The sequence below is a fragment of the Ictidomys tridecemlineatus genome, chromosome 7, assembly GCF_052094955.1.
Source record: "Ictidomys tridecemlineatus isolate mIctTri1 chromosome 7, mIctTri1.hap1, whole genome shotgun sequence".
Classification (NCBI taxonomy): Eukaryota; Metazoa; Chordata; class Mammalia; order Rodentia; family Sciuridae; genus Ictidomys; species Ictidomys tridecemlineatus.
This window is the reverse complement of record NC_135483.1, coordinates 112,957,700-112,971,936: the sequence shown is the minus strand read 5'-3', so window position 1 is coordinate 112,971,936 and position 14,237 is coordinate 112,957,700. Positions and strand designations below refer to the sequence as shown.

General features: G+C 32.8%; 1 protein-coding gene across 5 annotated transcripts in view; it reads left to right on the top strand.

The window, feature by feature from the left end:
* Positions 1 to 14,237, top strand: part of Lrp1b (LDL receptor related protein 1B) — a 1,779,935-nt gene that overhangs the window by 1,301,050 nt on the left and 464,648 nt on the right. For all 5 annotated transcript variants that reach the window (XM_078017329.1, XM_078017328.1, XM_078017330.1 and 2 more), the window contains exons 36-37: positions 2,032 to 2,166; positions 2,714 to 2,843. In XM_078017329.1, coding sequence (XP_077873455.1) covers positions 2,032 to 2,166; positions 2,714 to 2,843 — 265 coding nt within the window. The remainder of the gene's footprint in view (positions 1 to 2,031; positions 2,167 to 2,713; positions 2,844 to 14,237) is intronic.

The following is a 14,237-nucleotide window of genomic DNA, read 5'->3' as shown; positions in this document are numbered from 1 at the left end:
TAATTTTTCTAGGATTTTATGTAAATTTTCTGTAAGATGGGTATATTTGAGCCAAGATACAGCTGTGTAGATATCTAGGAAAAGAACATTCCAGAGAGAAAGAAAAAAATGTAGGCAAAATACAGGGTGAGGAGGATTTGTTTTGCCTAAGGACCAGGATGGTCTGTATTTCTAGAGATGGTTGAGTAGAGGGATATCAAGTAGAAGAGGTCCAGAGGATGTGGGAAGATCATGGGAGGAGCTCTAACTTTACCTTGGATGAGACAGGGAAATTATTAAATTTGGAATGGAGGAGTAAAAAATATCTTTTAACATGTGTAATCATAGCTCCTAAGTGGAGAAAATATTCATGGGAAAGGAAGTACAGGAGCAAAAACACACAGTGGGCAGGTGAGGTAGGAGGCTATTGCAAGACTTTGGACCAGAGTAAATGGTGGTTTGGATTTTGATAATAGAACTAGAGGAGGTGAGAAGTGGTTAGATGATGATTACATTTTGAAAGAAGAATAAAAGGGACCAAAAATTCCTGAAAATGAATGAAATATGAAAATATTTAGTGATGAATTGGATATGGAATATGAGAAAAAAATGATCAGAAAATCCTGAGGTTTTTAGCTCAAGAAACAAAGAATGGAGTTGCTATCCATTATATCACTAATACAAAGGTAGTTACCATGGTAAAATATTCCAAGAGAATCATGTTCCAGATAGAAAATCCAGAATTTGTCATTTATATGTTCTATTTTCTACACACAAGTAGAGAAACAAAATAGGAAGTAGGATATATGGGTTTAATATTTTGGGAATTTTTTATTCAATATACAGTGCTTACTATTTATGAAAAATAATGCTTATTTTTGTTGATTGTCTATTTCAATAATTAAATCACATTTTCTGATACTTTTGGCAAAAAGGAAATATCAAAAAATCTTTGCTTTTTGGGTACATTTTTTGGGGGCCTGATATTTCTGCTGAGATTCAAAGGATTTTCTATCTGACCTAACCATTGTTAAAAAAGGAGGTATTTGAAATCTTTCAGCAAACAAATTGAGGAATTCATATGATATTTCATTTGAAACTGAATTCCAAAACTTATTGATGAATTGCTTTATTATACTAATTGCATTTTCTTTATTTCCATAGTCTGTCACTGTGCCAGAGATAAATTTTATTGGTCTTAAAGGATTTGTTCTTCAAATGGTCATCCCTTAGTTGGTGGCAAATTTATTATTTAATAATACGTCCCCAGTGTCTTTCTGGTGACTAAATTTAAAATCATTGGTCTATAATTACTATCCTTTATGCAAATGCATGCACATGTAATATATTTCATTTACAGTCTTTAGAAACATTTTTCATTCAAATATACAAAAGCACTGTTATTTAAAGATTCTTGATAGCATAGAGCAATTCTTCAAATATCCTTAAGCCCATTTGTACAATGAGAGTTTGAATATGAGGTGTTTGTAGTTGACATTTGGGAAGCTACTTAGTACCTCAGAAGGAATAATTGAATGATAAGGCTTTATACATTTTGAGTGACATTATGCTTAAAATACCCTTGATAACAGTTTAAATGCTTTTTTCTTCTATTGTCTCTCCTTTGAGACATTGTTGATTTTACTATGTCAGTAATGTTCTTTTTTATATTTAGCAGATTCAGACACAGATATGATTGTGAAGAGAAAAATTATGGTCCAAAATAACATGGTTTGATATCACACTTGCAAATTCATGGGGGATAAGGACTTACTGTTTTAAAATGAATAGGAAAGCAAATGATAAAGAATGTGATAGGTCATTTCCCCAAATATTTCAGAGTACTTGAAAAGATCTTTTGGCTAAAATATAGCTTCTTTCATATTATTTTCATACTTTTCTTCCTATATAATTTTGTATCCTGAAGAATACTTATATTCTAGCATACCCAGGATGATAACCATAAAGATACTAATGCTATAGGGTCCTAATGCATATATTGCTACACATCTTATAGTGTGTGGGTGTATGTTTTCTCTGTCTTATTCATAGGAAATGATACCATCTATTGGACAGACATGGGCTTTAATAAAATCAGCCGAGCTAAAAGAGATCAGACTTGGAAAGAAGATATCATTACCAATGGCTTGGGAAGAGTGGAAGGAATAGCCATTGACTGGATTGCTGGTATAATCTAAGACTTTTTTTCTTTTAGTTTCATACTTGTTTTGTTAGGGTCTCAATCTGCTTCATAAAAATTGTGTTTCTGACTCCTAACACTTTCTTTTATGCTTATAGCCATGGGCGTAAATAGTCTCTTTTGCTCTTGGTTCCACTCTTTCTAATGCTATTGAGCCTTAGACTAAGCGTTTTTCATGTTGAAGGAGATTATATAGTGTGCATTTTAACCAAATCTCCCGAGAGCTCTGTAAAGCAGGTAAATGAAAATGTTTTTTGCCTGAAGTCAGTATGAAGTTTAAATAGATTCCTTTGATGGGTGGGGAAATTTTCACCATTTAAAACATATAAATAGATCATTATATGGTTTAGTCTGAGACATATGAAATTAGGATTGGGAGTTTTAACAGCTTTCTTTTTAGAAAGTAATGATTAAAGAGTAGAAACTTAATGTCTTAATAGTTATGTGAATGTTCAGAAATTTAATTTTAGCCATACTAATAAATAATTTCCTATCTCACACTGTATTATGAACTATATTCTGTATTTCTCACAGGTAACATCTATTGGACAGATCATGGTTTTAACTTAATTGAAGTTGCAAGACTCAATGGCTCTTTCCGTTATGTAATTATTTCCCAAGGCCTGGATCAACCAAGATCTATAGCTGTGCACCCAGAGAAAGGGTAATTTTAAAATTTATATTTATCTTCTGAATCTTAAGCAGGCTTTCTTGTTTTATTAGGAAAAATAAAACAGAAAATTATATTAATATTTAGTTTTAACTATTTATAATATCTGAAACAAACTAAAAATATCTTAAGGAGAAAATGAAATTTATTTTTAGTTTGCTTATGCATATTTTAGTACATATTTGTTAAAGTCATTTACTATGTGGTTATTTTATATGTGTTCATCCAAATAAGAACAACAACATATTTCTAGGTTCTCAATTTAGAGTTCTGACCTAGAACTGTTTTTATAATTAGATATTCAATTATTTATTGAATGAGTGAAATAATAATTTAACAAACAACCTACTGAAGTTCCAGTATCTGTTTATGTGCCTGTTATCAAACTAACATTTTCATTCAAGCTTTTTTGGTTTCATTTATTATTTCTTTCCTTTTTTTTGTTGGTTTTTACTTATTTTATTTTGAGTTGTAGATAAGTATATCTACCTGTCCATTTGGAAAATTCGTGGAACCCAAACTTTACATAGACATACACACGTATAAAATTGAAGTGCATTCAATCTACCACCACATTTCACTGGTTTTTTTTAAATTCTACTTTCAATCTACTACCCTATATCTTTACTCCTTCCACCCTGTTTGAATCTGTTGTTACCTTAAGTATGTGCAATAAGTTCCCATTTGGTCTCCAAATCTCAATTAAGGCTAGAGTAATTTTTTTAACATGTAAATCTTACCTAAGTCCTTTCAAAGTATTCCCATTGCCTTTAAAGTCCAAAAGCTCTATTTGATCCTAACCAGCTCCTGTGCAAAATTTTCATCTCAAACACCTGCTATTGCATTTTTACATTCTTAATTCATCAGTGTTGGACTTTGGTTAAATTTTCAAATATTTCTTAATCTCCTTCATTTCTAGGCTTTATACATCCTCTTCCATTTACTCACAGTGCTCTTCCTATTACTAATTTGCAAAACACTTTTACCATTCTGTGGCTTTGAAAATAGATTGTTCTATGACCCCACAGCACCTACAATTTTTATGTATGCAAGTTCTGTGTACTAATATTTGCTTATTTATTTATATTTATTTGCCTGGTAGCTGTATATTCCACTATGCTGGGAAATGTTCCTTTTATTCATTATACTTAAATTCTTGGAGAAGAGCCATGTGCGTTTGATATATTTCTGGATCCTCAGGGCTAAGTATAGTGACTATTAAAGAATAAGAAGCTTAGGATAACAGCTTTCCTCTTAAATAACAATGTAAGGTTTTTCCCCATTTTAAAACCCCATATTACTCCCCAAAATGTGTTTCTTGCATCCTTAGTATGGCATCACTTAAGGTTTTTTCTTTCCTTTTTGGTACTGAGGATTTAACACAGGGTTACTTCACCCCTGACTTCCATCTCTAGTTCTTTTTATTTTGGATTTGAGAAAGGATCCCACTAAATTGCCAGGGGTCTGGCAAAGTTGCTGAGGCTGGCCTTGAACTTTGATCCTCCTGCCTCAGCCCCCTCAATCACTGGGATTACTGGTGTGCTCCACTGTGCTAGGCCACTTAAGAATTTTTTAATTTGTTTTTGTTTTTGTCAAGATGGGACATTTTTATGTAAATGAGACTCCTATATCTTTTGGAATGAAACTAAAATGATACAATGGTTGTTAAAAATAAATAAATAAATAAGGTGCATCAGATAAATAAGCATGAAGAACATTGAATTAGAATAAAATCATTTATATAAAATATTAAATCAACTTTCATGAAACTATGCAACCTATATTATATGTAGTGTGCATTTTTTCTAATATTTATCACTTGTTTGAATTTCCTGGTAAATGCTGCACAATTAATGCTAATATTATAGGGAGAAAAACAAAGAAGATTATTGTAGAAGAATGTCATCAAATTTGTCATATTTTATGCTAAAACCAAGATTATAATGTAGAACTTTAAAAGATATTAATTGGGAATGTTGTAGGATGTAAGCAATAATTTAGCTAGAGCATATAGAGCTCTTCTTCATGAATAAATGAAGTCTGAAATTACATGGTTGATACTAGCATTTCACTTCATGGACTATCTTTTTATGCTTCTTAACTACTGTTTATACTAGCCTTTGTTTTTTGTTTTTTTTCTTTTGTTTGGTGTTATCATACCTTTGTTACAGGGTACTGTCAAGCAGCTGTCTATGTTTAAGGAAGGAGGAGAATGGGATGAAATATCTTCTTTCTAAGATCTTTTCATTCACTTGGGAGGAGAAAGACATTATTATTAGTCCTTTTGTTTTTCCTAAGCCAGAGTGAGTTACGTGCCTATCACAGATGAGTCAATAGCCAAAGGAAGGTATTATCTTGATACATTTAGATGTGTTATGATCCATCATCTGGATCCAGGGTAATGTCCCTAACCAAGCAACTTACATTGGAACTTACATTAGAAACTCAGTTTCTATTATGAGGAAAGCTCTTGAGCGGATGGAATTCAATGAGACATTAGGAGGCCAAAGAAAACCAAACTGTCTTGATTGTTATATTTCAGGGGTCATCCCCACTCACTCTTCTTTGTTCCTATTTTTTCTTTCTCACTTTGAATTTTGATGTTAGTGTTCCCTCAGGCTCCACTTTTGGTACACATCACTTTTCTTATTTTCATCTCCCCTAAAATGTTAAGGATTAGCAAATGTATGTACATCTAGACAGGAACTTACTCCTGATCTCCAGATTTTTATGTTCTCCTGTATACTTAGCATTTTCATTGTAGACCTGTAGCAGATTTTATTTTCCAGATCATTACTGTAATATTTGGCATCCTGGATGCTTGTTCTTTTATGTTATAACATGGATACTTTTCCAAAAGTGAGGTTCAGCCCTTTTTCCATACCCTTGAATCTGGGTGAGCCTATGACCATCGCAGATGTGATACAGGATAATCTCTGTATCACAAAAGGAGGTAAAACCTCTACCTGATCCTCCTGGGATGTTTTTAGAAGCTGCACTTCTCTATGAGAAAATTGAGAAGCAGCATAAAGAAGCCACATGTTTTCTAATCAGTAACCATAGTCTGCCGCAGCTCACAGCCAGTATCAGTTGCCAGGTGTTTCAAGTGAGAGAATGTTTAAATGTCTCCAGAACCCAGCTGCTATGTCACTTCATCCTGGAGGTCACCACAGTTGAGGTGAAGTAGTGACAAATCACTCCGAAGAGCTCCCCAAATTGCAAACTCATTATCAACTAAATAATTGTTGTTTACTCCTTTAATTTGAGGATAGTTTAGAGCTGAAATAAGATCTAACAGAAGTCTTGACCTTTGCATTTGTAAAACTAAACTGAATCATTCTCTACAATTGTAACTTCTCCATTAGTTGAGGATAATTCTATTGTTTCATTTACTCAGGCCAAAATATATGGTGTCTCTCTTACTCTACCTAATATACCAAGAGACTCTATTATCTATTACTTCTAAATGCATCATTACTTACTTTGCATAAAGATCTTGTTGTGACCCTAACTCTGAGCCATAATCATCTCTTGCCAGGGTTTCTAAATTGTGTATCCCCATTTTCTATCCTTATATTCCTACCATCTCTTCTTCATGTTGGAGAATGATGATTGTCTTAGTAGCTTGTACCATTTATTTGCACAAAATTCACCAGTGTATCACCTTTTATCCCATTTTAAATCTCACATACAGTCTAAAGTATATCATTTTTCCCATTTATATGTTAAGAAATTGAATCAGAAATTTGTAAATGCATTACTCTTTCACCAAGTTGGTATATAGGTTTCCCCAAATTCCAAAAATTATATATATAATGTATATATGTACGTATGCATATTGCATGTAACCTCTCCCTCTGTGTGTGTGTGTGTGTGTGTGTGTGTGTAGTTAAGCATAGCATAATTTAATAAAAAGCATCAGTTATATAAAATAGTTTTATGATGAAATAAAACTGATCATTTAGAGATTAAAACTATAAGTGAAAGAGAATAAATAGTAATGAGAAATATGAAAAAAATATATGTGGTAGTATATTAAAAAAGCCTTGAACTGGGTTTTGGATTTCCCACACATCCTCTTACCTGCCCCGGCATTGCATAGACTCACACCACTGCCTACTAATAAGGAACAGATTCTTAATTTTATTTAATTCTGTTATTGAAACATATGATTCAATTGAATGTCTACATCATACCTATAAACTTAAAAAATATATTACAATGTGATGGTGTTATTAATATTTCTTTAAATTATAACTGAAAATTCATAAATCATTGCAGCTGAAATAGATAATATTTTATCTATATTTGAATTATGAATTATTATTCTAATGGCATGAACAAATAAAATGTGAATGTTATGTAATCATCTAGATAATCAGAAAGATGGATGTTTAATTTGTTTCCAATGAATAAAATTTCCCCATGATGTTTTTAAGTTCAATACTTTATTTGTATTGGTAGAATCTCTTTTGCCTGTCCTATTAGATTTTCATGTAGTTCAATTTAACAAGCCTGTTCGTGATACTTGTCAATCTGTAGTTTTCTTTTTCACTTCTTATTCAAAGTATATACTCTTTTCAAGTTGATATTTGGGACCTTCCTTTTCTTAAGTAGCTCATCTCTTCACATCCATCTTTTTTTTTTTTAAGAGAGAGAGAGAGAGAGGAGAGAGGGGAGAGAGAGAGAGAGAAAGAGATTGAGAGAGGGAATTTTTAATATTTATTTTTCAGTTTTCGGTGGACATAACATCTTTATTTTATTTTTATGTGGTGCTGAGGATCGAACCCAGTGCCCAGTGCATGCCAGGCAAGCGTGTTACCGCTTGAGCCACATCCCCAGCCCCACATCCATCTGAAGCACATGATTAACCTACTTTCTTTTTAATGGATTGAGATATCAGGGAAAGGAAGCTACAAATACTTCATTTTTGTAAGTTTATTCAATGAATATTTGTTGAGTACTAGGCACTATGAACCAGGACATTTCAGTATCCATCTATGTCCAATCAGCTTTCAATTCAGTATATTTTAACAAAATGGTAGTACATATTAAAGCTCCTGGTAGGTACTGAATAAGGTGTTGCTTCTGAAACAGGAAGTTTCAACCCATAAAATATTTCCTTAGAGTAAGTCTCACTTTTTAAAAATAAGACTTATCTTCAGGCATAGTAAGACTAACCTAATGAAAAGATAATCTCATATAGAAATTTCATGTTGTAGCAAAAATTAAAAGAACACTGTAAAATTACCTTTTCTTTTTTTTCTTCTTAATTATACCATGTGCTTAGATTAGTTACTAAAAGTGAGGTTAATATCCTCAATGGAGTGTTAGTATAGACTGTGGAGGAGAGTTAAAGGAAAAAAATTTTCCTGAGATATATATATATATACACACACACACATATCAATAATAAATAGTGACAAGGCAAAAGCCATTTGAAAAAATGTAGGCACATTAGATGCATGTGGGAAAACACAGATAATATGTCTGGAAGATAACTGGGAGCCATAAAATAGGTAGTAAGTTTCTCCATATATTAAAGAAATTACTATAGTGACACCTTCTTTAGTGAAGGTGGATTCACTTTTAAGTAAAATCTAAGCTAGTTCTGGGTTCCTTCTCCTAACTATTCTCCCTAGACCCAAAGGCAACATAAGGTGAGATCCAAAGTATGATGATAATTCTTAAAGAAATTATAGCATTGATTAAAGTAGAAAATTTTCAGGATGATTTATAGGTGAGGGTTAGTTCTTCCTGTGCCCTCAAGCCAAGTAGTAGAGAGTTAGGGACAAATTTCTAAAGGCATGAATGGAGAGGCAAGAGCAGTGAATAAAACATCAAGTTCCTTTTTCATTGCAGGTCCCCAGTCCAAAAGCAGTACTACATTTTTTGTTTTAGTACTGGAGATTGCACCCAGGAGTGCTCCATGGAACTACATCTCTAATCCTTTTTATCTATTTATTTATTTTGAGACATAGTCTCACTAAGCTGCTTATGGTCTGACTATGTTGATGAGCCTGAACTCAAACTTGAAATCCTCCTACCACAGGCTCTTGAGTCACTGGGATTAAAGGCAGCTCCACCACGCCCAACTCCGGGAGGAGTGCTATAGTTTGAATATGAAATCAAGACTTAAAGACCAAGTCATCAATGCAAGGTCCCCTGTGGAACAATGTTCAGGGGTGGAGCTATTAGGAAGTAATTGGATCATGAGGGTTCTGACCTCAGCATTATATTCACTGACGGATACATAACTTCATGGCATTATTAGGATCTGATAGAAATTCTAGGAGTTGGGTTTAGTTGGAAAAAGTTGGTCTTGGAGGTGTGCCCTGGATGGGTTTTCTTGTCCCCAGCTACTTCCTTTTTCTCTCTTCCTCTTTATGCTTCCTGGTTACCATGAGGTGAGCATCTCTGCTCTACCACACAGTCTACACCATGATGTACTGCCTCTCTACAAAGCAATTGAGTCAGTCATACATGGACTGAAACCTCTGAAACTATAGGCCAAAATATCTTTCCTCTTTGAAGTTGTGTTTCTCACATTTTTGTCACAGAAACAAAAAGTTGACTAACACAAGGAGTCAGATCAAAGTTGGAAAAAGAGATTTTTAAATGAATATAAGATTTAAGTTTGGACTTAGAAAGACTTAGTCTTTTATGCTTGAACATTATTCTTAATTAACAACATGATAATGTTCATTTACAAGCAATTGACTTGGAAGTTATGGCACCTTCCTGAAATAGCCAATTCTGGAGAAGAGATTTAGTTGAGTAAAGATGCAATCTGGATTTGGATAAATATAAAATCAGTTCACATTTATTCCAACAGAATTAAGATTCTGCAGTAAACCATAATAGTGGGTGAGATTACCCAGAAATGACTACAGAAAAAAAGAAATACAAGAACAAAAATTAGTGTTTATATTAAGAGAATGAAATGCCTAGGAAAGAGGGAAAATAAAAGTGAGCAATAAGGCAAAAAGCTGCGAGGATGAGCCATTTTGAGTCCTTAGGAAATTGATGCATGATAGTATTCTAAGGAAAAGAGTTTAGAAGAGTGAGCTGACTTTCAGGAGTCAGGAGAAGTAAAAGCAAAGAACAGAATATGCAATTAATGATTAGGATGATGTTTCCCAATGTTATGTATTGAGACTATGTTATGAGACTCATAGTAAGGTCAGAAATGAAAGAATTAATAAGTCAATGATAATTACAATGTGGAAGTAACATATATAGGCTACATGGGTATAAGCTCAGCCAATAAAAAGGAAAGAGGAAAACATGAGGTAAATTGAGAAGATAATAGAGTACTGAGTAAGTTTTTCTTAGTATGGAGGTAGGCAGTGCACATATTCACAGAAACAGTAGAAAAAGCTAGTAGAAAGGAAGAGCATGAGAATGAATATCAAAGAAGAGATAATTTCCAAGGAGTATAGGAGGAAACTTGGGGAGGAAGATACAGTAGAGTGGAGCAGGATGGGTAGGAGACAGAATGTTGTTGGACAAAATGTTTGCCTTGCATTAAGTATTCCAGAAACAGGTCCTAGAGTAAGAATTCAATTCATAAAGTGAAAGAAGCAGAATAGGAAAGGGAAAGAGAGAGCAAATGTTCAATTTTGAGCCAAGTTCAGGCCACATGCTGATTTCTTAGGGAGCTCTGGAGTATAAACATCTCAAAGTAAGGGGAGTTAGCTTCCATACTCCCAACTTGTCCAATGGATAAGGATCAGCTGTGAAGACATAATCCCAAGAGAGTTGGCTGTCAGCACTTGTTGGAAACGAGATTCTAATGGTCCAAAGATAGTCCTTAGAGAAAGTTTTATGAAGAATAAAGAATCTGAGCCTTAGAGCATATGGAAATGGAGCACAACCTTCCAAAAAGTTCCACAAGAAAACTTCTAGAACTAATAAATGTATTCAGCAATGTAGCAGGATATAAAAATCAACACCCATAAATCAAATGCACTTCTGTATATCAGGGACAAATCCTATTATAATACCTAAAAACAAAAACCTATCATACCTATTATAATAGGTACCCTATTATAATTGCCTAAAAACAAACAAACAAACAAAAAACAAGCAAACAAACAAACAAAAAACTTGGGAAACAATGAAAGAGGTGAAAGATCTATATAATGAAAACTAGAGAACCCTAAAGAAAGACATTAAAAAAGACCTTAGAAGATGGAAAGATCTACCTTGCTCTTGGATAGGCAGAATTTATATTGTCAAAATGACCATATTACCAAAAGCACTATACAGATGTAATGCAATGCCAATCAAAATCCCAATGGCATTCCTCATAGAAATAGAAAAAGCACTCATGAAATTCATCTGGAAAAATAAGAGACCCAGATTATCTAAAGCAGTCCTTAGCAGGAAGAGTGAAGCAGGTGGCATCACTATACCTGAACTTAAACTATACTACAGAGCAATAGTAACAAAAACAGCATAGTATTGGCACCAAAATAGACTGATAGACCAATGGTTCAGAATAGAAGACACAGAGACTAACCCACAAAATTACAATTATCTTAGACAAAGGTGCCAAAAATGTATATTGGATAAAAGAGCCTCTTCAACAAATGGTGTTGGGAAAACTAGACATCCATATGTAACAAAATGAAATTAAACCCCTAGCTCTTATCATGCACAGAACTGAACTCAAAGTGGATCAAGGACCTAGGAATTAAATGAGAGACTCTGCGTCTAATAGAAGAAAAAGTAGGCCCTAATCTCCAACATGTTGGATTAGGTCCCAACTTCCTTAATAAGCTTTTTCTTTTTGATTTCAATTACATTTAGATTACTTTCGTTTGAACAAAAAATTACTCATGTTTTATTACTGTCCTTGAGTTTACTTCTCAACTTCTCAGAATATGTGATCTATACACATTTTCTTGTCATTGAATTACTGAAGTTGGTTTTCAGCTTCTGTTTATCTAGAAATTTCTAAACTTATCCATAACCAAAGACAGAGATTTCTTTTTTAAAGATTTTACAGGACTTCAACTTTTCCTTCATTGACAATTCACCCAAGAATTTCTTTTGAGTAACCTTTCTAACCTAGAGTTTTCTGGTTCACTCTGGTCCAATCTATATAGCTCCTGTGAGAATTGTAGTTGATTTTTCTCATTTTAGACTTCATATGCTATTCTCTCATTATTTTTTAAATATGCTTATAAGTGATGTGATTTTATGTTTTTTATGTGTGTCTTTGAATGTACAGTAAGAAATAGTAAACATGCAAAATAAATAAAATCTAATTTTGATTCATTTATTTATATTTCTAGTTTCCTTTAGAATGATAGCTTTGAATTTCTGTCACTAAATTTAGTATGTTCCCTACCTCTCATCTACTGACTTCCATTCTTAAACGTAGCATTTATTTTTGTGTAATCATAAAAAAAGATTAAACCTTTAAGTATTATACTATTTGAATATTGATGAAATCACCCATTTTGTTCCTTATCAAATCCTTCATTTTTTTCTCTTAGAATGTCAGATCAATTTTTTTCTATTATGACTACAGTTTCATCACTGAAATCAGAAAGATATCAGCAAATATTTTGGGCTTTCTTAATTTTTAAATCCCCCAAAAAGATTTATATGTTGACCTACGAGCAAAAACACTTTGACACTTTAAAAATATTTCGATATTATTTGTATACCTTTATATCTACTTAAAAGCATTTCTTAAATAATAATTAGGCTACTTGGATAAATATTATTTCCATGTTTATAGTTAAGAATAGACATTAGACATATTTAAAGTCAACTTTCTTTACAGAAAATATTTATTACAACTTGGAAGTATTATTGGAATTTGTCCCACTATATTTTTTGTTCATATATTTATTGACTTCAAAGGGAAAAAAAGGCTTAAAATGATAACTCTATATAAAGTTACAAAAAATTGATTTCTACATAATAGTACATAGAAATTTAAGTGTTAAAATTCATATCAAAGAAATAAAGTACAACATTTTAGTATTCTGTTTGAAATTAAATCACAACAGGTGGTATTACCAAGGGAAAATTGACCCATAATGGAGCAAATTAGCTGAATCCAACATATACATGTGCCTTGAAACTGAGGCATAAAGCCTGTTTTTTAAACTACAGAGTCTTGAGAACTTTTAAAATGTAGCCAAATGCAAAATAGGACCCATTTATGAATTTATTTCAGCTTGAAAATTAGTTTCTCCCCTCCATTGACTTTTCTTTCTACTTTTCTTAAGTTAGGCATCACTTTTCTTTTGAAAACTGAATGTGATAATTATCTTTATGCTAAGAAAACATTTTCTCCTAACAAAAAACTATAGGAAGTCATAGTATGATATTGACAAATTTGTTAACTTCCTATGATATAGTTGCTAAATGAAACACATACTATGTGGGTTTCTTGAATTTGTATTTCTGTGACTATAAATGAGTTGCTGACATGCCTTTATTTCCGTGGCAAATATTCAAATTTGATGAAATGGTATTTTGATATTCAACAAGTACATATTATCAAATGGTGTTTCATTGATTATACATATGATTTTATGACATGCTCAACTACATGCAGAAGACCTCTGTTGACAGTTTAATATCTGTTAATGTAGAATCTAGCAGAATTTAATACCATCTTTTAGAGTACATCTTAAAGCAAGGCCACAAATTAAAAAGTGGAATAAATTTAATTTGCAGTATTAATAATGGTGGGATCAGGGTGCCATTTATAGAATATTAAGATACCATGGTAATCAAGTAGCACAGGCCTACCATGCTTCAGATCAGAAACACTTTTTCTCCTTTCCTAAGTCTCTGGGGGGAAAAATGTCAACAAGTTATAATAGCAAATGGAATAAAAGTTATCTAGGTCATTACTTGTGGATTTTTTTTTTTTGTGTGTGTGTGTGTGTGTGTGTTGTTTTTGTTTTTGTTTTTACCTCATGCTTCATCCCCATTCTTTAACTCTAAATGTGAATCTTGAACCTTACCTTTCCTGTTACAGGAGGGAAGGTTAGAAAAGATCAAGAAGCCATGGGCATCATTTCAGCTATGAAGCTGGTAGAGGAGAGAGGCCAAAAAGTTCAGGCAACTTGTCACTGCCAGAACTCTCTCCCCAGTCCCAGACCACTAAAGCCATAGTGAGTGGAAACCAGGGACAGCAACACTTACCTGTACAACCTTTCCCTACTTTGTTAAGACATCTGAACAATAAAAAATGGGGTACAGGTATAAAAGAAAAGTTTAAAACATTTCTTTCACTGTTTATTTATAAAAAACTGCCTCGCTTTCAGGGTGAAATGTATAGATAGAATGAATATGATTCATGGCAAGATATGTTGCAGCTATGAAACAAATTTAAAAATTCTAATAATTTATTAA